Source organism: Eulemur rufifrons, chromosome 15 (genome assembly GCF_041146395.1).
Source record: "Eulemur rufifrons isolate Redbay chromosome 15, OSU_ERuf_1, whole genome shotgun sequence".
Lineage (NCBI taxonomy): Eukaryota > Metazoa > Chordata > Mammalia > Primates > Lemuridae > Eulemur > Eulemur rufifrons.
In genome coordinates this window covers 90,322,152-90,348,240 of record NC_090997.1, presented here as the reverse complement: position 1 = coordinate 90,348,240, position 26,089 = coordinate 90,322,152, and the positions used below count along the sequence as shown (strand labels likewise).

Genomic DNA, 26,089 nt, shown 5'->3' with positions numbered 1-26,089 from the left:
CAATGTGATTTAATAAGTAGGGAAGGTGAACAGAGAGAAGGTCTTCATTTGGGAGGAATCACATAGCACCCATAAACTATATGAAGAATCAGAAAGAAAGGACGTAAAGGTTTTTCCAAGGTCAATTTCACTCAAATTTGAACCGAATCAAGGAACTTTGAGGACAGGGTAAACAAATTGAAGTTTTGATAATGAGTTCATGCTGTTAAGCCGATGCAAAAGTGCTTTCCTCCTTGAGGCTTTAAGGAGGCCTGCCTTGGACACTTGCCTGTCAGTTCCTTACTTGGCTCCCGTGGAGAGGGTAAGAGTACAATGTGCCTATCATGACTCCACACAACTTTAGTAGCAATTCGTCTTTACTAAAGAACCACTGGAAGGTATCAGCTATCTTTCCAAGCACCAGCTGGGTTGGAATTCTTGAACCTCATGTTTCCTCGTTCCCTAAAGACCGAGTTCCCTAAGGAGTTGGGGGGACTCCCCCAGTGCAGAGGCCCGGCTCTGGTGGGCTTTTCCAGCGTGCTTCCCGGGCGGTCCCATTCGGGGCTGGGCGGCGGCTGGGGCAGAAGCTGCTAGGTGAGCTCCGACTAGTTGAGGCAGGGGCAGCAGCAGCAGCAGAGGGTTCGGCAGGGGTTCTTCTTCTTGTACTGCACGGCCTTGCGCACCTGCGCCTTGGCCTGGCCTGTGTAGTCGACAGTCTGCTGCACGTTGAGCTCGATGACATTCAGGGTGTCGGCCTGCATCTCCACCAGCACGGCCATCTGCAGGAAGAGCTCGTGCACGTCGCGGATGCGGCTCTCCAGTCGCAGCAGCTCGCGGTGACGGCTCTCGATCTCGTTGAGCGCCGCCCGCGCACCCTTCACGTCGGCCAGCAGGTTCTCGGAGAACACGTCCCACTTGCCCTGCTCGAACATGTCCTCGATCTGGTCGCCCGAGACGTCCTTGCCCATGATCTCCAGCTGGCGCTGGATGCGGATCTTGCAGTTGTCGCGCTGCTTCATCTCGGCCAGGTTGTACTCGTGCATGGCGCGCTGGAAGGTGAGGGTGAGCGCGTTGTACTGCGCGCGCGAGATGCGCGCCACCGCCGAGTGCGGCCCGTGCTGGGCCTCGGCCGCCTCGCTCAGCTCGCGCATGGCGCGCAGCTTGCGGTGGATGCCCTCGCCCCGCGCCTTGATGGCCTTGGCGATGGAGTTGGTGTCGCGCTTGATGCTGCTGAGGCGCCGCATGGACGTGAGGAAGCGGGTGTTCTGCTTTCCCAGCCGCTTCACGTCGGCCATCAGCAGCTGGTTTTCATCCTGAATGTCCTGGATGTCCCGGTACAAGGACTCCAGGATGTGGTCCGTTTCGAACACGATATCCTCGTGGGGTGAGTCCAAGTCATCGTCCCCATCTGGGAACTGCTGGTCATAGCGCTTGGACAACTCCACAAGCTCTTCTAGCCGGTCCTTCATTTTGCCTGCAAATAGAGAGAGTGAAGTCAGATTCCTCTAGCGAGAGTCAAATATTTGCATTCAGGGGATTGAAGCTTAAGATAAAGAAACATTCTACTCAGCACTTCCAATTCCTTATTCCTGGGTGTAGGTAATAAATGCACTAAAGGAGCTAAATGTTCTATGGCGTTTTACTTACAAGTATAGAAATAACATAACTGAAAGGCAGGAACAGGGTTGTATTTTAAGGCCTATAGGCATCTGCCACTAAATATCACAGGTGCCCAGAACTCAATCAGCAATTTAAATTTTTAGATTGCGTTGGGAAACGATCTCTTTTTCTTGCTTTACCTTTTCCAGTCATCACAAATCAAAACAGATACAGAAAAGGGAAAAATAAGAGGAAAAGACTTGGACATAAAAAACGTAAGGGTTTTTTAGTAAGGGCAGTCAATTTACAAGGCCTCAGGGCCAATGCTAAATGTTGCCTATTTTGTCTGTTTCAGCACTGATGAGCATCTCCTCCTGTCTACACTAGCAACTCTTAAAATAATAGTTACCATGTAAATTTTATGACTTAAAATTTTTTCTCTTATTAATGTTGTAAAAGTAAAATATGCTTGAAATAAAACAATAAAATCAACAAAGGCAGAAATTTAATAAGGAAGAATAAACTTTAGAAGTTGATATTTCCTTCCTCCTCTCCCCAATATTCCCTAATGGTAAGCATCATTAACAACACTGTTTTTTTAAAAAGAAAACAAAAAACTTTTGTACAGAAAATTTTAATCATACACAGCCTGGTAACAATAACATAACACACTCCCATTTATCCATCATGTGGCAGCAATATTTGCCTGCTTTTAATAGCTTTTTGAAACAAGATGGAAGCTCAAGCAGAATTTCCACGTTTTCACAAAAGTAGTTCTGATCGTTTCCCAGCTTTGCAAGGGAAAATAATGTTCTCTATGTACATATCTTTCCCAGTGAGGTGAAAAGTTTCATTTTCAGTAGCATGTACATATGCCAAAAGCAGGAACATTTTGCCCTTATACATGAGACTTTGTGGCTAGAAAGATTCTCTTTCTTTCTATAAAATTTGCAGAAAAGAGAGGACAAGTAGTAGCGCTTAATGTGCTACTACTTAATCCCAATCTGTCAGGGATCTTGATCTTAAATTAAAAGCTTCTTTCAAGTTGAAGTAATTAATTCTGTAGCACCACTAATGGAATGCTGACAAGTTGGATTTAGTGATAAATGGAAAATGGTGAAATATTAACCATAGTCTCTCCTCTACTATGATCACTATTTACATAAATTAAACAGAAGTTTTATTCTATGATGGTGATTTTTAATATAACAAGTTATCCTGCTTAAAATGCCATTTCTGCTATCTGGTGACTAAAATCAATATTAGACTTTCTCAACAATGGGACAGGTCACAATGGGACTGGACAGGTCTTGGAAGATGTTCAGAGAAATCATTCCTTCTGGAGACCTAACAACCATAAAGTCATAGGTCCTAAATTAGACAAAGGCCTAACCTCATTTGAAGGCCCAAGTCCATAATGCAGTAAGGAGACAGGAAGAAAAGGGTCCAGGTGATGTAGAGACTCTGTATGGAGGTGTGGACCAGAAGGAGGCCTTCACCTTGCCTTCCTGCCCACCTTTTCTGGCTCAGCCCAGCCCCAGACGCCTGGCTCCCACTGACACAGGTCTTCTTGTTGCCCAAGAGCAAGCATTAGGAAAACTACAACAGAAAGTCAACAAAGAGGCTGCTATTTCTAAGAATGTCTCCAAAAAAAAAAAAAAAAAAAAAATTAAAAATATATACCTTGCCAAAGTTATTCTAAAATATAGATGTGGGCACAAAAAGAACATCAAAATACCTCAGTATCCAGTAGCTTGATTTTGTACTATGAGATCCTAAAAAGAGAACTATGATAAATGAGAAAGAAAAATTAAACAATTCCATTGACCTTCCGTCTCACCGTGATTAAAGGATAATGTAATAGGCTCTGGTAAATTGTATTCATAAAGTTACTAAAACAAATCTGGCTTTGAGTCACATGGAGGTGAAGAATTCAAAAGAAAATTCACAACCAACTACCAGAAATCTGCTTCTGCTTTCTAATTTTCTTTTCAGGCATGCATATAATCTGTCCAGAAAACTAGATCCAGTAGGGAAGGAATTGCTTAAGACTTCTTTCAGTGAGCAATAAAATTTTACATAAGAGAAAACGAAGGAACAAAGGGATTATGGTAGCTCAGCGGCTCTCAGTCTTTAGGAGGCAACAGAATCATCTGGAGAGATGCCCAGGTTCCTAGAGTTTCTGATTCAGTAGGTCCAGGATGATCTCCAGGTGATTCTAATGCACACCCAAATTTGTGACCCATTCCATAGCTACCTATCATGGCAGCTTTTTTATTCATAAATATCATGCAGTTCTAAAGAACTTACAATAGTTCTCAGCTTGGGGGCAGTCTTGAGCAAAGCATACATAGGGAAGGAAAGGGTAGCTACTAGCCTCTCTCCAGTGCAAAGCTGGTGGCTTTCATAAGCACTGCCTCCTGGCTTTGGGGAATGGAGGCTAGATAAGAAATCAAGGTCAACTGATAACTCATCCTCAGTCTAGTGAGGCATAAAAACAATCTACAAAGCCCAAAATATAGAGAAACCAAGAATGTTAGAAATAGTTTATTCCAACCCCTTCATTTTAGAATGGAAACTTATGATCGGTACAGTCACTGACAGAATGGGAGTAGGAACAAAATTGAACACTGAGCTTTGCTGTTATGAGGCACCCTCAGGTACACAAGTAAATTCTCTAACAGCATTCACAGTGAACGAGGAAGGATGACATAATATTCTATTAGTTAAATATGTGGCCATTCGGACCTACATCCTGCCGTAAAGTGCCTACTGTATCTGGCATATAAAATCTTAAAATTTTCTATCGTAACAGGAAGGAACGATTCAGAAAGCAGCTTTCTACCTACCTCAGAAGATTAATGAATGGGGGTGATAGCTACATAAATAACCAATACAGTGGGCGCCACGAAGAGCAACCGTGAGAGCCATTGTTCCCAACTTGCCTGGGAACCACTTATGAACACAGAGTTATATTTCTGATCATAAAACAGAGGCTTTGTGCCTACTGTAGGAGGAACAAGAAAAAGTTGTTCATACATTGTCACGGGCTAAATTATGTACCCTCCCCTTGTACCCTCCAAATTCATATGTGGAAGCCCCAACCCCAGTACCTCAGAATGTGACCATATTTGGAGTTAAGGTCTTTAAAGGGGTAATTAAGTTAAAACGAAGTATTTAGGGTGGGCTCTAATCCAATATGACTGGTGTCTTTATAAGAAGAGGAAATTTGGACACAGATACGTGCATGCGCAGAGGAAAGACCATGTGAGGACAGAGGGAAAATGTGACCATGTGGAGCCAAGGAGAGAGGCCTCAGAAGAAACCCTGCTGGCACCTTGATCTTGGATTTCCAGCCTCCTGAATTGTGAGAAATAAATTTCTGTTGTTTAAGCCACCCAGTCTGTGGTATTTTTTTATGGCAGACTACTGTATATATTGAGCAAATTTTGCCTAATACCAAGAAACAAAACCTTTCCCTGTTTCACAGAAATGTGTTAAAGTATTTTTTACAAGTTGTGAGAAACTTCAGACACCGGAATGCACAATGCAGAGTAGCACAAGGCACAAGGCAAATCAGGTGAGGTTTACTATGGAGGTCACCCTGGAGATTTCCGAAGGGAAACAAACCCAAAAGCAGGCAAGGACCTTCTTGTCTGTATTTATGACAACGAAATGTTTTAGACTTTATTCTGTTTTGACATGAGTTCAAAATGTTTAGCGTTCTTGTTTCAATAAGAACTAAAGTACACGTTTAGACACACACACACACTTTGCATATGGTATTCAGCTATTCGTGAAGCAAAAAAGATCTGGCCCCAGGATATACGCTCCAAATGAGGACTTCCTCGCAGTACCCATGTTCTGATTTTCAGATCCTATGATATATATCTCTTATGTCCTGATCTGACACCAATTTTTAAACTGCTATCAAAAGAAAATGAAGATTACAAATCAGAAACTCCATGAATGGTTCACATGGCACCTTGGTGAGCCTTTGCATCAGGCTTATATAACGTCTTTGTGAAAACTAGAAAAGGGGCCTCTTTCTCCAGGTGGATGCAGGCCAGTCCCAGGGCATACAGCCTGCTGAGCTGAACACGGAGGGATCCAGCCCCTCTCATCCTCGATGAGACCACAACCTGCACAGCCCCAGGGGGTCACCCCGTGTACACCTTCCCAACCACCTTGTCCAGCCCTCCTGCCCACAGTCATCTGGCAGGGGCCAGAAATTCCACAGGCATGGTGTTGCAATGATTTAGCCATTCCTTTCCAGCACACACTGTAGTAACACACCCTTAAAAGACAACGAGTGTGCTTTTCCCAACAGGAGTGAAACACGGAGCTCTATTTTTTTTTTTTTTTTTTTTTGAGACAGAGTCTCTCTGTGTTGCCCAGGCTAGAGTGAGTGCCGTGGCGTCAGCCTAGCTCACAGCAACCTCAAACTCCTGAGCTCAAGGGATCCTCCTGTCTCAGCCTCCCGAGTAGCTAGGACTACAGGCATGTGCCACCATGCCCGGCTAATTTTTTCTATATATAGTTTTAGCTGTCCATATAATTTCTTTCTATTTTAGTAGAGATGGGGTCTCGCTCTTGCTCAGGCTGGTCTCGAACTCCTGAGCTCAAACAATCCGCCCACCTCGGCCTCCCAGAGTGCTAGGATTACAGGCGTGAGCCACCACGCCCGGCCCGGAGCTCTATTAAATGACACACCTACGAGGGAAAAATCGTTCTTTCAACTTCTAAAAATTATAGGCTAAAATAAAAAGAGTTCCCACAAGTTCTTATTTTCTTGCTGCTCTAACGTTAATTAAAAAACAACCACCACAAATTTCTGTTAGACCTTGAAGTGCACTGGGCAGGAACACATTGGATATTTTCTGAGGGCTCATTCACAGATCGATGTGAGAGTTCGAAGAGTGTTAATTGAGATGGATGATAATTATAAATGTTTGAGGCTAGAAGAAATAATTTAAAATGTCTCTTGTTTTCTCTTTCCTCTAAAGCAAAAAGCAGGACAGAGTTATTCAAAGTATTTTGGGAGAGTCTAATTTGAAAAAGTGATCTCTCCTTTTTAATCACTCTGCTCATTCGAGGCCCCAGACACTTTCACTTTTTAGTGCCTTCGATCACAATTTTCTGCAAGTGTGATTGTTATGTTATCCTATTCATGGCTCTTTTTTTTTAATGGAGCATCTATTTTTGATATCCTTTCCCTATCGCAACATCATATGTTAGATGTGCATGGGGGAGGCAGCCTGTCTTTTTGGCTCATTGTCTCAGGAGCAAGAGGATCAGCGTCTGAGGAGGTGGATCTGCGGAGCTGCACCTGTACCCAAATCTGACGCAGATGAGGTGTAAGCCTCCAGACTTAGAGGCTAATATCATGATCAGATGAGACGTCGGGGAATCCCAGGATGGGGTGAGCATTATTTTTCTCACAAGAGAAATGTGAATGATTTCAGAGACAGACCATACTCGATTACAATAAATGGCAACAAATTCTCAGCAGTGCCCCCCATCGAGAAGTGGTGTCTATGTCTCTATTCTTTGAATCTGGGCTTGGCCATGACACTTGCTTTGCCCAAGAATACGGTAGAAAATATGAAGCAAGAAGACACTTGAATGGCCCTAGCACATTAGGGCTTACTCTCTCTAGGAACACTGAAACCACTGCGTGAAGAAGTCATCCTCTAGCCTCCTGAGGATGAGGACCACTTGGAGAGAGACACCAGCCCAGAGCTGCCCCACCACTATAACGGCACGACTGAGCCTCACCGAGCCCAGGGGAAGAACCACCAGCGCTTACTATCTGCCATGTGCTGTTGCAGAGGGTTTACACGGATTATCTCATTCAGTCCTTGCAGCCATGAGAAACAAACTGTTATTTAGGGGGGTGGTTTGTTACACTGCAAAGCTACCTGATATGCTCCTTTTTGGGTGCCCCTTAAGGTATATTCTTCTTTAGATAAGACCTAGAAGGCTGATATGAATCATGGATAAATCATAATTTCTGGAAAGTAAACTCTCATGCATTTACAAACAAAAGTTTATTGCTATGATTTTAAAATACAAACATAAGCAATATGTACCAAATAATTATCCTGATGATATATTTCGCCTACTTGATGATAGTGACCTATATTACATATCTTGATTTTAATTCAGTGTACATTTATGATATTCTATTCATATTGTATGCAAAAGTTAATCTAAAAAACACACCTTAAAAAAGCACATTTTTTTACACGTCTGAAGACAGCCTTTCTTTTATTTTTGAGGATTGTGGTCATAATCACGGTGAGAAGGAAGTAAAAAGAAGCTAAAAAAAGATTATCTCACATACAAGCAGAATCCACAAAGAGGCTCTTCGCAAGCTGTTTGCTAACTCACTGTGTTGAACGGGAGTCCTTGGGCCCGAGTCCCAGGACAGCACAGAGATAGCTGGCAGCTTAAACCTTGGCTGAGTTTCAGTCTGATAAGAGGTTTTGAGAACTCGAAGAGCCAGTTTTGAAATGGAGGTGGATAGTTTTAAGTGTATCACAAGTCTATCATTCAGATCACCAAAATAAATAGCAGGTAGGCTCAGTGTGACTTCCCAACCAGCGGGACTCGACTGCCACATCCCAAACCTTCCTTGGAATTCAAAGATTGGAGCAGGGAAGCTTCTTGCCACCACACTAAAAAGAACAAAAATTAGTGGGATGGAACTAGGTTTCTAAGGAATGTCAGAAATTGGTTATGGCCTTACTGGCCCTTCGCAATGTTAAAGCCAGTCAGAATACTTCTTTTCAGGGCTGTAGGATCTGGGCTTAGAATTCCACATCTACTCAGGGTAGTGTAGGAGAGTGGCTAAGTGTTCAGCCTGGGCAGACAGGTGGAGACACATTCAGATGCCACCTCGGCCACTCCTGGGCCTTGACTGGGCTTCCTCACTGGTTTGGGGATTCTCAGCAGTTAGAAAGAGCAATTCCTAACAGGTGAGTGGTTTTCAAGGCTCCACTATAACACATATCTTTGTAAGCCACCTTCTCTGTAACTGGTCTTCCCTATATAGGTATAACTCCCTACCTCCTAGGATGGCTTACGTGAGGTAAGCATGTGAAGCTCTTAGACCAGCACCTGGCACACAGTAAACACTCTCTATATGCTACCTATTGTCATGTAGTCATGTTATTTTAATTCCCCCAAATAGCTAATATAGATTCGGTAACTATTTGTATAAATAGTGCATTCGCTAATACACTACTAATAGTTTATTTCTGGTTTCATCTGTGATCATAAGTGAACACTAATTATGACCCAAAGAAACAGGAATAAGCTGCAGAAGTTCTATGCTGATAAACAGAAGTTAATTTTAAAAAAGAGAAAATCATTGCATGAAGCTAAAAACCACTATCGCAATCGAGCATTGAACAAGTACAACCATCAGCCTTGGAGTGACTCCATGCCACTTAACAGTGTCCTGATCATGAAACAAGCAAAGATCTATCACAATGAACTGAAAATGGAAGGACACTGAATATTCAACAGACTGCTTGCAGAAATTTAAGAAAAGACACGGCATTACATTTTTAAAGATTTGTGGTGATAAAGCATCTGCTGATCACACAGCAGCAGAGAGATTCATTGATGAGTTTGCCAAGGTCACTGCTGATGAAAGTCTGACACGAGAATGAGTCTATAATGCTGATGAAACATTACTGTGTTGGCATTATTGTCCCAGAAAGACACTGACTACAGCTGATGAGACAGCCCCTTCAGGAATTAAGGATGCCAAGGACAGAATAACTACGCAGGGATGTGCTAATGCAGCAGGCACGCATAAGTGCAAACTTGCTGTGATAGGCAAAAGCTCGCATCCTCACTGTTTTCAAGGGAAAAATCTTTGTGCAGGTGAAATCAAGTTAAAAAAAAATTGAGGGTCCAGGTGCAGTGTTCCATGTCTATAATCCTAGCACTCTGGGAGGCTGAGGCGGGAGGATCGCTAGAGCTCAGGAGTTCAAGACCAGCCTGAGCAAGAGTGAGACCCCATCTCTACTTACTAAATAAATAAAAAATAGAAAAATTAGCCGAGCATCGTGGCACACACCTGTAGTCCCAGCTACTTGGGAGGCTGAGGCCAGAGGATAGGTTGAGCCCAGGAGTTTGAGGTTGCAGTGAGCTACAATGACCCCTCTGCATTATACCCGGGGGTACAGAGAGAGACTCTGTCTCAAAAGAAAAAAAAGAAAAGAAAAGAAAAAAGAAAAAAAAGTCAAGGGCAACTTGTAAATGGAAAGGAAATTCTGTGCTTTCATGTTTAAGAATTTCAGGGTGGCTACCCCAATTCCACACATCCCAGAGACTGTGAACAAATCCGGAAGTGCCTAAGCCAGCCTGAGGACTGATAGCTTCAAGACTTAGTGTTATAAAGTTAGTGGCTAGGTTTTCCTTTGGGAGCAGATTAGCAATTTTAATTCATTGTACATCCATCAAATATCTCCTTTGCAAGTATCTCATAAAGGTAACCCCTATCTCCTCTTCCCTCCCCCCAGTTAATAAGGTTTCACTCTTAATGGTAGTAGGCTTGTTTTAGTTTTTTCAGTCAGATCCAGGACATGTAGGTATAAGGTCTCATTCCTCACCTAACGGATAGAAGCCCTGAATGCACTATTTCCTAAGAAGAAACAAAGAGTAACTACTTCTACTGTTGCTAATATCATTTGGAAAGCCAATGCAGCCAGGTATGCGAGGGCTCATTCCCATCTTCATCTCTAGCTGTGTGAAGTTGAGCAAAACATTCAACACCTCTAAGTGTGAGCTTCCTCATCTGTAAAATGGTAATAACACTACCCACCTTGTAAAGGTTGCTTTTTGATCGTTAAATAATGTAAATTATATATTTAATATATGTAAATATATGAAATAAATATATAAATACATGAAAGCACTCCATAAACTTTAAAGTATTTTACAAACACAGTCTTAGGAATTATTATTTTGAACTACTTCCATCCATAATCAGTTTATTTCATCAGGTGGTTTATTTAAGATACTACAAGCACTACAAACACGTGCAGACCATGTGATCTAAAATGATCCTATAACAGCAAAGAATTATTCTCAGTTTCTGTATTACTCCTATAACTCAAATGACAGAATATTAATGCCCTATAGTCAGTCAGAACCTCAGGAAAGTAGGAGTTAGATGCCTCACACTTACTGTATAAAAGAGGTCCAAGAAAACAAACTCACTTATAATGAAAATTTTTTTCAAAGTGAAGATCTTGTATTATACCCATCAAAGAAGACAAATAACCAACCGCTTGTAAAACAAAACTAACAAACCTAAAAGCAGTAGCTGACCAAATTTCTTATACATTTACCCCAATTTAAACTGTTCCACATAGCAATTGTGTTGTTTAAAGCTATATGGAATCAACACCTATAGATATTGAAAAAGAAATCTTCTATACCTTTTAACATTAACAGGATTTTAATTTTCCCTTATATGTGAGCTTCTGTTTTGGATAAAAGGGATGTTTCACCTTTGCAGTGATATTGGTGATGTTCATAATTAGGATTCAGTGGATAACTTTCTATCCATTCCAATCTGCAGAAAATTTTGTAGCTAAAGAATAACTTCATTTGTTCTCTCAGGAATAGACTATCAGTATCCATGTAGAATAACCCCCAGCAATCATGAAATGCATACAACTTTAAGTACCATAACTCATTTTTACTTGCTATTGAGTATTCTTTGTAATTAGATTTTAAAATACTATTAAAATATTTCAGTTCTATTAGCTAAAATATACACAATGTCATAGAAATAATGGCATTTGTTAGGTTTATTTTATTTTTATAAAACAAGTTGGACAACCTGTTAATGAGCTTTTAAGTAATATTTGTAAAGTAGATTATGTGATTGCTATTTTTGTTAACATCTTTCAGGACACATGTATTTGCATAGGCTACTCTGAGAGGAACTTTCATGTATTTATTCAACAACTATTTATTGAGTGCCTACTATGTGCCAGGCAATATGAGATAAGGAGGTGAGCTTGGTGAGCAAAAGAGCTGTGGTCCTAATCCTTTAAAAAAATATATTTTCTAACCAGGTGTGGTGGCTAACTCCTATAATCCCAGCACTTTGGGAGGCTGAGGCAGGAGGATTACTTGAGGCCACAAGTTGGAGACTAATGTGGGCAACATAATGAGATCCTGTCTCTACAAAAATTATATATATTTCCTAGATAAGCAAAAAAAAAAAGAATGCTTACATAAAGCATTTTTAAAGAAAGAAATAGATATGTTGGAAATTTGATGAAGACTGATGAAATGTTTAAAATAGAGACACAGATGAAACCAAAACTGACTTATGCAACTTCCCCAATATCAACTATCTGGCAGAGGCTTACAACACATTTAAAGACAGAACTACAAAGATCATGGGAGAAATACATCTTTAGTTCACTGTACATTTATGATAAATTTCTTACTTTCAATCATTGGTGTCAACTATGACACAAATACAATAGCTTAGTGTTTAAATAAGGATGTAAAGTCGAATAAACCTGTATTGGACTCCCAGCTCTGAGCCAATTAGAAAAAAAACTATCAACTTCAAGAGCTATTTACATACAGTGCCTGAAACATAGTGAATGAATTCTCAACAAATGCAGATATTGGACTCCCAGCTTTGAGCCAATTAGAAAAAAACTATCAATTTCAAGAGGTATTTACATATAGTGCCTGACACACGGTGAATGAATTCTCAACAAATGCAGGTATTTTCTTAGATAACACTTAAGTTTTCACTCATGTTGGTACACTTACACACTTTTCATGAACATCAACAGGAAAATTTGTGAATGATAGTTGAGTAATTTACTTTTTACTTACTGCCCTTAATGTGTCCTCACCTAAAGAATCTCCATCATGGCATGCCATCTTATCCTGCCTCCCTTTTTGATGAAAATTAGCGATGTCCCTACTCTTCGCCATCCCCTATACAAATTCAAATTTGCCCACCTAAACATCCCAGTACTGTGCTCCATTCTCTATGTTTTAAGGCAGTAAATAGGTATTTTGATAAAATATCCACTCTTATGTGCCAATAGCTTAATATACTATTCCAGCCAGAAAATACATTTGTTATTTTTAAAGATGGCTTTTAGATTCTGGGTAAAATGATAAATTGAACATTACTTTTGCTCCCTTCCAAAACCCTACTAAATGAACTTTCTTTTTTAAATTTCAATATAATTAGAGGGTACAAGTGTAGTTGTGTTACATGGACATACTGTATAGTGGTGAGGCTTTTAATGTACTCATCACCCAGATCGTGCACATTGTACCACACAGGTAATTTTTCATTCCTCATTCCCCCGTCCCAGCCTCCCACCGATGGAGTCTCCAACATCCATTATTCCACTCCATATGACCATGCATACCTATAGTGTAGCTCCCACTTATAAGTGAAAACATGCAATATTTGATTTTCCATTCCTAAGTTACTTCACTTAGGATAATGGCCTCCAGTTGCACCAAGTTGCTGCAAAAGACATCATTTCATTCTTCTTTATGGCTGAGTAGTATTCCATGGTGTATATCCACCACATTTTCTTTATCCATTCATCAGTTGGTGAACACTTAGGTTGATTCCACATCTTTGCTTTTGGTGAATTGTGCTGCAACAAACATATAAGTGCAGGTATCTTTTTGATATAATGACATCTTTTCCTTTGAGGAGATACCCAGTCCCACTAAAGGAACTTTCTGAAAGGCATAAGCCAACCAGGATAAAGAATAGGATAGAAGAGAGTGGCAACACAATTAGGGAAGTTGTAAAGCAAATGGATAAATGATAACTGGTCTACAAGGTTTAAGGAAGTTGAATCCTCAGCTAACAGTGGAGAAGGCCAAGAAGCAACCTAAGTTACACCATAAAATAAATACCCAAAGGTTCAGAAATCAGAACTAAAGGCTGAGTACCTATGGGAAAGAGGGTGATGGTAGGGTAACAACAAATTGGGTTTGGTTAGAAGCTTTCTTAAGAAGTGGGAATATCCTCTATCTTCTGTCCCACCCTGGCAGGAGAGTAGACAGATTAGACTTTGAACAGGGTAAAAGAAATCTAGACTTGGGTAGAGGGACCAACTGAGAAAGGGAGGAGTAAATGAATGTTTTTGCTTGCAATGTTGGACCTCCAAGCCCTCCTCCTTCACCTACTTCCCAGCACACTGACCTATATCCTAAAGGCAGGAAAACGGAAAGATCCTTTTCTACAAAGGAGAAAGAAATAAAAAAGAGGTGAAAAATAGAGTAAACAAATTTAGAGGTCTAGTCCCTTACACTCAAATCCCAAATAATAGGAATTCCAGAGAGAGGACGTTCTATAAGCTTATGGGGGTGAAGGAGGGAGAAAAACAGATCATGCACAAAACATTCGGAGTCAAGATACCTTTGGACTTATAAATAGCAACACAGGAAACAAAAAAAAAAATAGTGGAACAATGCCTTTAAATGTTTGAGGAGAATGTATCTCCAACCCAGAATTCTATACCTAGTCAAGATATCAGTCAACTGTGAAGGTAGAATAAAGATGTTTTCAGATATACAAAGTCTCAAAAACTTTTACTTCCCATGTTCTTTCTCAAGAAGAGACTGGAGAATGTATTCAGCAAAACAAGAAAGTGAAACAAAACATATTTAGAGTATAGAATCCTAACATGAGATCCAACAGAGGAGAGAGGCAAGGGCATCTCAGGATGATGGCAGAGAAAATTCTAAGATAATAGCTGTGCACTTGACTGAAAAGAACAACTGTCTGGATTGAGTAGACTGTAGGAGAGATTTCTTCAGGAAGATGAAACTGATAGAATTCCTGATGGATCAAAATTTCTTGAGAGGAGATTTAGACAATTTGGGGTTGAATCGGTTGTAAATATAAAGGAAAGTAAGCTAACAAAAAATTCTAGACAATCAACTTCCAGGAAAGCACAGAATATTGTATAGTTATAAGAAAGTAATCATGGTACAATACGTGGCTCAGCCATGATGAGCATTTTCATAATCATAAAAATATAATAAGTGAATATTGATCTGACTTAAATTATGATGCAGCTGTATTGGGAGGATGAGAGGGCAGGAAGGGCGTGTGTCTTGTGCAGGAAGATATAAAAATGAGCTACATTTTCCACATGGAGAAGTCAATAGATAATGCCTAAAACTGAAAAATGAAGAAACAGGAATAGGAGTGTGTTATTACATGAAGATAAACACCAAAAAAATCAGCAGAAGTGGCTGAAAGTGGTTGCCTTTGGTGAGGCGGAAATGAGAGAGAGGGGGACCTGACTTTTTTCCATCAGACTTTCATTTTTCATCTTTTTTACATCACCACATTGATCTCATTTTTCATTTTTTAAATTGATACTTAATTGTACATATTTACAGGGTGCATGTGATATTTTGATACATGCATACAGTATGTAACAATCAAATCAGGGTATTCAGGATATCCATCACCTCAAACATGTATGATTTCTTTGTGTTGAACATTTCAAATCTTCTCTTCTAGCTATTTTGAAATATATAACAAATTACTGTTAACAATAATCACCCTACTGTGCTATCAAACACTCATTTTTTCTAACTATATGTTTTTACCCATTAACAAATCTCTCCTCATCCCACCCGCTGCCCTTCCCAGCCTCTGGTAACCATCATTCTACTGTCTGTCTCCATGAGGTCAACTTTTTTAGCTCCCGCATATGAGTGAGAACATGCATTATTTGTCTTTTTGTGCCTGGCTTATTTCACTAAATGTTTTATAGAACTAATTGACTCTTTTGTTATGTACATGTAAGTTCGGTAAAATTAAAAACTAGAAAAAGAAAGAAATAAAAACAAAAAAGACTTTCTGGAAACCCAAAACACTAACCAGAGGTGAAATGCTGTGAATTTTGGCTTGGGGGTGACTAAGAACTCTCCATCTTGCCTGCTTAACTCTATGTTTCTCACGTTAACGTCTCTTCACAGATTCCACTTCAACTGGCTAGCAAAAATTTAATTCTCTCTAATCCTTACCACAAACCCCATAATATGCCTCAAGGACATCAAAGAATTAAAAATGAAAAATCAGTAACAGAAACACTAATAGGAAATAAAGCTGAATATTTATCAGTACTTTGGGAAAATAACTTTCTATGAGATTTGAGGCTGTAGAAGAAATTTCAAAGAAAAAGATAACCAAGTTTGACTGTATAAAGTTTGAAATCTCTGTGCAAAAAAAAAAAAAAGGATAATATTAAGAATTAAAGCAAGAGATTCAAAGAAAATATTTGTACCGAAATAGACATTATATAGACATCACAATCACTATTGTGTGAAGAGACAATCCCAACTGGTAAGAAAGTAACATGACAATAAAATACTGGGCAAAATATATAAAAATACAATCACAGAAGATAAAATATTCTCAATAAAAATGAAATGATATTCATCATTTGCTATTTACCAAATAAATATGAATTAAAAATAAGATACTAGTGTAGACTTACTAACTTAGCCAAAAATGAGGGAGTAGATCAGACACAAGGTTTATCTGTGCTTTTGTTACTAGGACTAGATAGAAAGAATGAAAATGAAAATATTTACTGTGTTTACCCTGCTGTTAACAGATGTGGGTGCAGGTATCTAGATGTCAACAAAATGGAGAAATGTCACTAGCATTTGAAGTTTCAGCAAAGGGCAGTTACTAACTCAAGAAACTTTCTAATTAAACACCAAAAAAAAAAAAAAAAAGCTGACTAAACAGAATTTTCCTCTACCAACTATTAATCTTTTCAGATGAAATGACACTATTATAAATTTGATTCCTTAAGGAATAAGCTTCATCCTCTACAGAGGCCATTTTCAAAAATAAAATATTCTATTTCACCACCATAGCTTCTCATTAAAAAGGCAAATTCTTAATGGAAATATAAAAATGGAACTAATTTACAATTAATAAAGTATTCAACTGGATTCACAGTGGCTAAACTCATTACCTACACTTCACCAATGAACCAAGTTCAATCTATACAAAATAGAAAGTGTAAGAACAATTATTTCCTTACCATTAATATGCTCTGTTTATATAATATTTACAGTAAAAGCATGACAAAAAATTAGAACATAAATTAAGTTATACTTGAAATAAACCAAGGACTATGCCAAAGGGTGGGAGGGAAGATGTGAGACTACATGGCAAAGAGTCATCTTGGGATATTACATGTCCATTCACTTAAAGTCACACGACAAGCCTGAGTTATATTTTGACTTGCATTATGGTTTTTAATTCCATGTTTTGGTATCAGTGTTGGCAAGATGCTGGATGGGGAGGATGTGTTTAAGTTGACTTAAATGGGACACAGCAGAACATTACAGACCTCCACCTAGTAAGTGCTGCTTCATGGTGACTTAGTCTTTCTTTTCCTACAATGAACCAAATGGGTGGCATTCTTAGTAATTAAAAAAAGCATTCAGAGGTTAAATATGCTCATGTTAGCATTTGGCATATTTGCTTTTGTGATGTCAGGTTAAACAAGAAATAGGTTCTCACTAGAGAACCAATCTGGTTACTTTCTCAACCCAAGATTTGCCTGTTAATTCTGATATTAAACTTAAGGTCATTTACTTATTTAATATAATAAATGTAAATACATTGCAGCAGAAGAGCTGCAAAGATTTAAAGTTTAAAAAATCAAGAAGTCACAGTTCCTGCCCTAAGCTTACAATTTATGGGGAGAATTAAGCAAGCACAAAAGTAATAGGAGAACAAGAACTGGCCAGAAAAGGAGAAAAAGACGCTGCTGAGCCGGATGGAGCTGCAAATTGCAACACCAGGGTTGTGACCTCTTCACCCAGGCGTTGAAAGTGAACAGGGAAGATGAGAATCTGAGCAGACATGGACCTCTGAGGAAATGTGTTTCACTCTCTGTCTCCTACAACAAAACCCAAAGACAAATCTGTCACACTCGTAGGCCATGATAATGAGATCCTTAAAATTAACTTCTCAAAATCTGTAAGATAAGTTCATGATTTTCAGAGCTTAGTGATTATTTTATTCTACTGTATGTTACACATTAAAATATTAACTAACTTCTTTCTAGCAATGGCACATTGAATGAGACACACAGAAAATTCCTTCTCCATCCCTTGCTCTCTGTTTTACTCATTATATGAGGGAGTTTAACTATGACTCTCTTAAGGTTAAAAAAAAAAAAAAAAAAGATGGAGTCATTCTCCTGTCCTGTTTGCCAACATGTGTGCTCACATACCGGAGACACACACACACACACACATACACAGAGGGACTGGTTAATTTTGAACTAGATAGACCAAAAGATCTTCCTTTTTTGTTAAAAAAAAAAAAAAAAAGGTCTTTTGTTAAAAAGCGGCCTCTGTCTTGTAACCAAAGCCAGTTTCATAAGTTCTATTTTGATATAAATTATGTTTCATGAGAATGGGACACATTCTCTGATCTTAGACCAGGCTGGACTTCCATCTCTATAATGTCATACTTTGCAGTACTTCCTTTTTCCTAATACTCACCATACTCTATCGCTAATTGTTTTATAACATATTCTATCATTAATTCTTTATCTTCTCTTCTGGCCCATAAGCTCCGTGGGGTCGGGGAGCTGTGTTTGCATCTGCGGTGTTTGCAATGTGCCCCAAAGCATCCATCCGGCCTGTAGGAAAGCCTTAATAAATATTTTTTGAATAAGTATGCTCACCAGAATGGTTATTTTTTTCAGTCATTCTTGATGAGTCTAGGTCTCTTGTACAAAAGATGCAAAAGTCCTCGCCCTCACAGGTTGGTAGGGAGAATAATGGTGATAAATGCAATGAGAGAGGGATGTATGGGTGCACTTTGAGAGCTCAGTGAAGGATGCCAAACTCAATCGGGGTGAAGGGAAGGGAAGGCTTCCTAGAGAAGGTGGTGTCTGAGCTGATTCTAAATGGTTTCACAGGAATTAGTTCGGTAGGGAGAAGGGAAAGGAAACCCAGGCACAGACAACCTGAGTGAAGGCACAACACATGGAGGGTGTAGGAACCACAGCAATCTGATGTTGCAGGAGCAAATAAAACATCAAGATGTCCTAGGAGTTTATCAGATTATTCTTTAGGTGACTAATATTTCCTACAATGACCTGACTCAAAATCGGTAAGCTTAAAAGTGATTTTCCCGATGAAGAAAAATTATTGTCTATTTCTATGAATCAGATCATATATTTTTCCTGCATTTACAAATGTTTAACCTTCTTGCCAAAGTTATCTCTCATCCTATTAGACGGTCATTAAAGTTTTAAGACAGCACCTGAAAGCTTCATCTGGCATAAGATTTCCTAAAACCTTCTTATTCTCCTAGAAAGTTTACTGATTCCTATTAAGTACAATTTGTCCTCCTCCATCTACAACTATTCAAAAACTTTGGCATCTCTCACTCTGCTATCTAAGATAGTACAAGGCCAAGCCAGAGACCTCTCTCCAGCAATCTTGGTCAGAAGCCAGCCAAGGAATTTGGGCCATACTCTCTGTTGGCCACATCAGGAATTTAAATGAAAAACAATAGAGGACTCTCACTATACCAAGCCTGCTGGGACTAAGGCTCAGGTGGTCCTTTGTTGTCCCATAGTTGCCATGGCTTCTTGGTAATCTGAAAAATCCCAATAGGCTTGGTCACGTTCAAGGACATAACGGTTTAGGACAATTGTTCCCAAATTATGTGGCATGTATCCAAATCATCTGAGGAAGATGTGTTGAAAATGTTGACTCATGAGCTCATCCCTGCATTCTGCTCCAGTAGATCTAGAATGTGGTCCTGGGCTTTTTGTTCTCTTTTATTTTATTTTATTTTATGTTTTTTGTTGTTGTTGTTTTAAATATCCTTGGTAATTCTGATGCTTATAATCTACAGGCTACACACTGAGATTCACTGGATTGGTTAGAGGCCTTTCAAGGGCTTGGAAGAAAGAGTGGTTTTGGGGGAGAGAGAAAGAGAGAAATTGTAGCTTAAGAAAAATTGTTTAACATTGAACAATGTTAAAGCCTAGAGTTATAGCAAGGACTAGTACGTGTTCTGCTTTTGTTCTAGGTCTGGACTGCCATGAGTTGTGTTTTAGCCATGGGTGCCAGAGTTTAGCTCTATTTATCAGGCACCATTACTGCACTCACCACAGCCTACCCTCCCCTGGCTCTTCCTCTGTGCTCCTAGTTTTCCTAGAGTTAAGGCTACCCTGTCTTCTTGCTGTCTTGTCAGCTATGCTAAATCCTTAAGGGCCTTGGAGAAAATGCCAACTTTCTGGGCTCCACTCTGCAGGGTGGTGGTCTATGCCAGACAGAGCCAAGCAAGGCCATCGCAGAGGAGAATACACTCTTAGATACACATGTAGAGGATGATGTAGTGTCCAGATCCTCCTCAGGACCAAGGCCCTCTCTCCCCCAGCTGCTGGGGAGGTTGGATGCCAAAGGCTCACAGCTCCAGGAATTGCCCTTGACTGAAAAGAGCTGCTGCCCATATCCAGTGACTAGCTGATATGGATGGTATAGATATCCAGCCCCCTTTGCTTCAGGGGGGCAGAGCAATTCTGAAGGGCCACCCCAGCTCCAGAGTTCTTTGTCTTGAGGCTGCTGTTGTGTATGCACCACAGTTCAGTTTCTCCCTCTGTGAAATCCTGCTTCCCTCTCTCTCCCTACCATATGCTGTCCCTAGGGCACTTCCCAATAAAAACTTCCTGTATACATGTCTCAGAGTCTCAGGGTCTATTTCCTGGGAATTGGCCTAAGATACTGAACTTGACGCTTTCAGACAACTACTGACAGCAGAATGCAGCAGGCCTCTGCACCTGACTCCTTGGGCAATCTCGGGGGGTCACTTAATCTCTCCAAGTGTTTCCTTCCTCATCTATGAAATGCGAATATGAGCAACAATAACAATAATAATAACACTTATTATTTCTTTTCTTCCAGGCTCTTATGAGAATGAAAATAAATAATATATATGAGTACTTTTTAAGTAATAAAGAGCTAAATCATATTGTCAGCTAAACATCATTATATGTTAGTTTACCATGCAGTAATCAGGGAAGAGAGGAGGAGGAGGTGGGAAATGTAGTAAAATTATAGAATTCAAGCTTACACACGGTGTCCTACTTTATCTCAAATCAACAGATTTGTGTCACTAATCAACATAATGAGGTACACAATAGAGAACTAGAAATGAAACCATGAGAAGAGATATGCATTGCTGCAATCTTGAAACCGAAACAAAAGGCAGAACAATACTTGTTCACTCTGTTTCCATCTGAAGATAGCAAGAGAGCAATTTCCACTATTCTAAACAGCTGAAATTCACATTATTACCCAATAAGTTATGCAAGGAGTAAGGGAGCATCACTTTACATCTTTGAACAGGGAAACAAGTGAAACAGTTGGATATACAAAACGGGAAATAAGTTTCTAGGAGACTTAGTATTTTCTAGATTACCCTGATCCACTAAAAAAAAATCCCCACAAATTAATTAAAAATATATTTAATTAGCTTGGGGAGAATAATTGAGAATTACCAATTCTAAAATTCTAATTCATACTAAAAATTACCAAATTATGAAGTCTTACAAAAAACTTGAATGAGATACACAAATACTATCTGGTATTCATAGACTCAGAAGGAATGGCCAACAAATGACTGACTGATGGTTTTATTACCAGCAAAAGTCACAGAATGGTTACAACTGGGAGGTATCTAAGAGATGAATAAACAGAGCCCCCAACTCTAGCAATTCTCTGCTTTCAGGGAACCCACGGTTGTATTGAAGAGGCAAGACAAACCCACATGAAATATTAACCAAAACCCTTTCTTTTCTTGTCGTGTGAGCACCGAATGAATTACAGACAGGAGTACAGGAATTCAGACCAAGGGGGAAAGGCGTGGACTGGATCACCCTGGAAGGCTTCATGTTGCTCTCATCCAACAGACAACTATAAATGTCATAATTTCTCAATAAAGCTGAAGATTTAATCCAAATCAGGGTGGGATGAATCATCAAACAGTGAGAATAGTTAAGAGTTGAAATCAGATTTGGGGTGGGAGGGACACAGGGTTGTTGGTCAAAATACCTTTGTCAGGACAAAGGAATCTATCTGGATGCCCCACCCAGAAAGGAGGATCTGAACCCAAGATACTTGAATCATTTTGCCAAGCTAAAATCAAGAGGACAGAGGACACAGCAGGATCAAGTTCACTTAATAAGATTCTGGAAGTTAGAGGCAGGGAAGGCACCTGCTTCAGGGTAAAACCAGAACAAAATAGGCCCAAGAAGGCCGACCACAAGCCAGGAATGTAAGACCTGGAGTTGTTACGTACCTGCCTGCATTTGTCAGTGATTATTCCACAATTTGACCCTGCTTTGTAGATTAATGCCCCCACTTGCCAACTTTTCTGCTTCCCTGTGGAAGATCTTGGCAACAAAGCACTGAGTGCATCTAAGAAACACAAAGAGCTAAGCATTTGGTGCTTGGGAAGGTGGTAACCAAGGCAGCCCTGCAGATGCAATGGTTGAAGTTCTGGGAACCTTCAGACACTGTGAGTCTCCATTAAAATGTTTAAATTCCCAGGAGAAAATGTCTGAGTGTTCTAGGCTTTTCTAGATCAATCAGGTATGTCTTGGAGTGAAGGTGGAAGAACGGAGAGTCATGCAGCACACAGTAGGGCCACTGGGGGCCCATCCTATGTATTGAGTCTACTCCAACTTGAATTTACCACAATGTCCAAAACACCATCCATTCATTTACTGAAATGGTATATCATAGCAGAGTGGTTCAGAATGCAAGCTCTGGAGCCAGGTGCTTGGCATTGATTCCTGGCTCTGTCAATTACTAACACTGCACTTTCTTCACCTGTCAAAGTAGTTAATCAGAGTACCTATCTTACAGGATTGCAGTGAGGAGTAAAAGGCTAAATCCACGTAATGAGCCTAGGATAGTACCTGCCACATAGCAAGCACTCAAGAAATTTTAGCTGTTATTATTCATTTGAAAAATTTTAATGAACAATGATTATGTTTCAAGTACTGTGCGAGCTCCTCAGCATCCTTTACCCCAAACCTACCCTTCCACTTAGTAGGATATTCTCATCCTAGTCAGTAACTAGAAATGTGAGAATCATCTTAAACTCTTCCCCCTTCCTCACTGCCCACTTCTAAATACATTTACAACCGGGTTCTGTCTACTAAACATCTGTTTGGAAGTGATAAGCCTTGTAAAATGAAAAAAAAAAAAAAAAAAACCATCTGTCAGCTCCTTCCCTCTTTTCCATACCTCTCTGTCACTGTCTCATTTAGGACTTCTTTAATGATTCATCTCAAATATTCCAATAATCTCCATGGTGTCTTTTTGAGGCCAATGTCACTCTCATCTAATCTATTCTAAGTTTTAAACTTCTGTTCTGTTTTTGTTGTTCTTTTATAACATGTCTCTGACAATATCATTCACTTGCTCAAAGGCCTCTGTAGGATAAACCCACAGCCCCGACCTGGCCCATGGGCCTTTGTGACCTGGCCCTGCCTGTATCTCCAGACCCCTGCCCAGCCCTCACTCTGTGTCCACACCAAACAGGCTGGAGCTTCCTGACCACACAGTGCTGTTTCACTTCTCTGTACATGCTGTTCCTTCTACTGGGTCGCCTACCCCTCCATCCGCCTGACAATTCCTCCTCCCATGTTAAGGTTCATTACTTAATCAATAAATACTTCCTAACACTTACCATGAATCAAGCCTGTGCCAAGTTCAGAGAGTACAATGATGAGTAACATACTTGATTCTTTCTTTCTTATAGAAATAGTAAGTTTGGGGCTCTCAAGAGAGAAATAAAGTATGGAAATTAAGGTAAAGTTGTCTCCAATTGAGTATTGTTTCCTTCACTAGTCGAATGTCTTAGAGAATTAGGGAAATTTAATGTACTCTGGCATCAAGTCCAAAGGCACTTCAGCAGATTTCAGTCCCAACAGTAAACTGTGATTTACTCATTTTGACTCATACAGCTATAATGTGTTTAAAAAGATTGATTTGAACTATAAAAACAGTGATCAGAAAGTTGCTTCTATATGGTGTTATAAAGTTAGAAATTATTAATCACACTATTTTTTAAAAGGTACATAACTAAAAATGCCTGCAATTATCTAGGGGTGATACTAGGCTAGGCTTATTTTTATATGGTTATTAAATAATATGAAATACAGTGAATTCAAGCACTTTAAAAATCATGCCTGTCTAATTAACATATTTTCAAATCACCTATTGAATAAAGAATAGGCTTCCTATAAAAATGAGTGGATGACTAAACTCAAAACCTTCCTCGTTCTACCAGCAATGATCTATCAGTCCATTCCAAATCCCAGATCTGCAGAAACATCAGTCATTTGGGTCAGAGACTCCACTGTGGGCATAGATTTATCCTGGCATCCGTCTCATTATATTCCTGGATTTGCCGGCCTTCCCCGCTAGTCTTTAAGGCCGCTGTCGGCAGGATTCACACTTGTATAATCAGAGCTACGGGAGGAGGCTGGCACAGAGAAGGAGCCTGGTAACTGTTGGCTGGGGCTGAAGTCACTCAACTCAGCTCCGATACACACGTTGCTCCCATCCCTGCTGCCTGTTGAGATAGAGTACAGTCTCTCCCTAAGGGCTGCTACCCACCACAATGGGACCTGTCAGCTTCAGTATTTTAATTTCTCCACTCCCACTAGCACCACCTGCTTCAAAACTTTTCATGTAGTTTTTGCACTAATTTACTTAAGATAAACTGCCCCAAATATTTGGATTTCAGAATGACTCATAATCACTACGTAAAATGACATATTTTTACCATACGGTGAAAATAATGGCAAAAATGGTTATTAATAATGAAATTAATTTTCTCTTGGGCTTCTGCGGTAGAGCACATGATTTTAATGTTTATCTTAGATCGACCTAGTGACCCTGGCTGGTATGTTGTACCATCAGGCGCTTTAGGAAACTGAAAACTTGAATTGTTACTTCCCACACAACCCGCCCCAGTTTAGCAGGCTGGCATTTCACATCTAGAGTCTTATTTTAAATAGAGACAGAGCAAACTTCACATCTCAAAAGTTCATTAACAAAGTCTCACAATTAGGAGAGCAGCTCTGTGACTCATTTTTGGATACCCGTGTGGAAATAACAACTCCTCCCTCTGCTGAGAAACGTCTTAAACCGCGTGAGAACTACAGGAAGTAATATAGATCCCAGCTGGTGTCAGCACAGTCTAGAAAAAGAGAGACTTCCCCCTCCGGACCGTGTGTTTCCCCTGGGCATTGCCACTGCTTCTCGTCCCCATTCTTCTACAACAAAGTCTTACGTGGGCTGCGAAGGAACTGTTTCCAGGCGGCGTCAGTTTCTCCGCGGGGCCTGGCTTCTACGTTTTGCCCGGCTTCTGAGTCACACTGTCAAGTGCACGTCAAGAAGTACCCATTCTGCTGTTTTTGAGAAAGTGCACCCTAATAGGAAGTGGAGAAGTGATCAAACCGAAACAATGTCCCCACTGATTAAAACAACGCTTCACCCTTTCGACTTAAAACAAAAGTTGTCTCAGGTGGATACTTTACAATGGCAGCCTATCAACAGGTATCTCTGAAATTAAGTCCTATGACACACTAAATCCTCAGTCCCTTGCCCTCTGAAATTAAAGGTAATAAATCATTCCGCTCTATTAGAGAAACCCAATTCTGTGTTCCCCAAGGTGCCCAGAGAAGCGTGAGGACCTGGGCCAGATTGGAAACTCCACCTAAGGCACAGCCGTCGGTCCCCGAGCGAGCGAGAGTCCCTCCCGGGGCACGTCCCCACAGGTCCCCCTGACCCCCATCCCGCAAGGCCCAGCGGGGCGCGTCCTTGCTCTGGGAGGAGTTGGGAAGATAAAAGAGGAGCCAAGGAGAGAAAACGAACCAGGACCCGGAGCGAGCGTGCGTGCGAACCGAGAAGCCCCTCTCCTGCCGGGGAGCCGGTCCCGCGCTGGCGCCGCGATGGGGAAGGACACTTGTCGCGCGACTCCCGTTGGTTCCCACGGCCGAGGCTGGGCTCCTCCACGGCCGCCCAAGCTCCGCGCCGCCGCCGCCGCATCTGGGCGCCGCCGGCCCAACCCCCGCCGCTTCGGAAACGATCACAGCTGGGGACCAGGCCCCGCCCCGGGGTGACAGCGCTGGGGCGCGGTGGCCGCAGGCTCCCCACGCGCTGGTTCCCGCCCAGTGAGGAGTCAGAGCGCTCCCGACTGCCCGGAACCGGGGCCACGCTTTAGCCTGTCCTGTGCGCCCCCACAGGCCGGGGTAGAGGAGTGCTGACAGCACGTGGCACTTCTGTGCATCCTGTGGTCCCCAGAGCAAGAGCGCGCCGGACTTTCCCCGGGAATCCCCGCAGCGCTGGTGACATTTGCCGTCCGGTCCGTTTCCGTGGCAAGACGCTAGAAGCC

The 26,089-nt window shown here is 40.8% G+C and overlaps 1 protein-coding gene across 1 annotated transcript; it reads right to left on the bottom strand.

Annotated features, from left to right (window-relative positions):
* Positions 1–521: 521 nt before the first annotated feature.
* On the bottom strand, positions 522–25,720 carry STX11 (syntaxin 11). The gene is made up of 2 exons (XM_069488369.1): positions 25,570–25,720; positions 522–1,453 (listed from the first exon to the last, which is right to left on the bottom strand). Exon 2 carries the CDS (start codon positions 1,446–1,448, stop codon positions 585–587), a length of 864 nt encoding a protein of 287 aa, XP_069344470.1. The 5' UTR covers positions 1,449–1,453; positions 25,570–25,720; the 3' UTR covers positions 522–584.
* Between the last annotated feature and the right edge of the window lie 369 nt (positions 25,721–26,089).

Coding starts and splice junctions, on each gene's coding strand:
- STX11 (XM_069488369.1), bottom strand. CDS start 1,448: ATGAAGGACCGGCTAGAAGAGCTTGTGGAGTTGTCCAAGCGCTATGAC.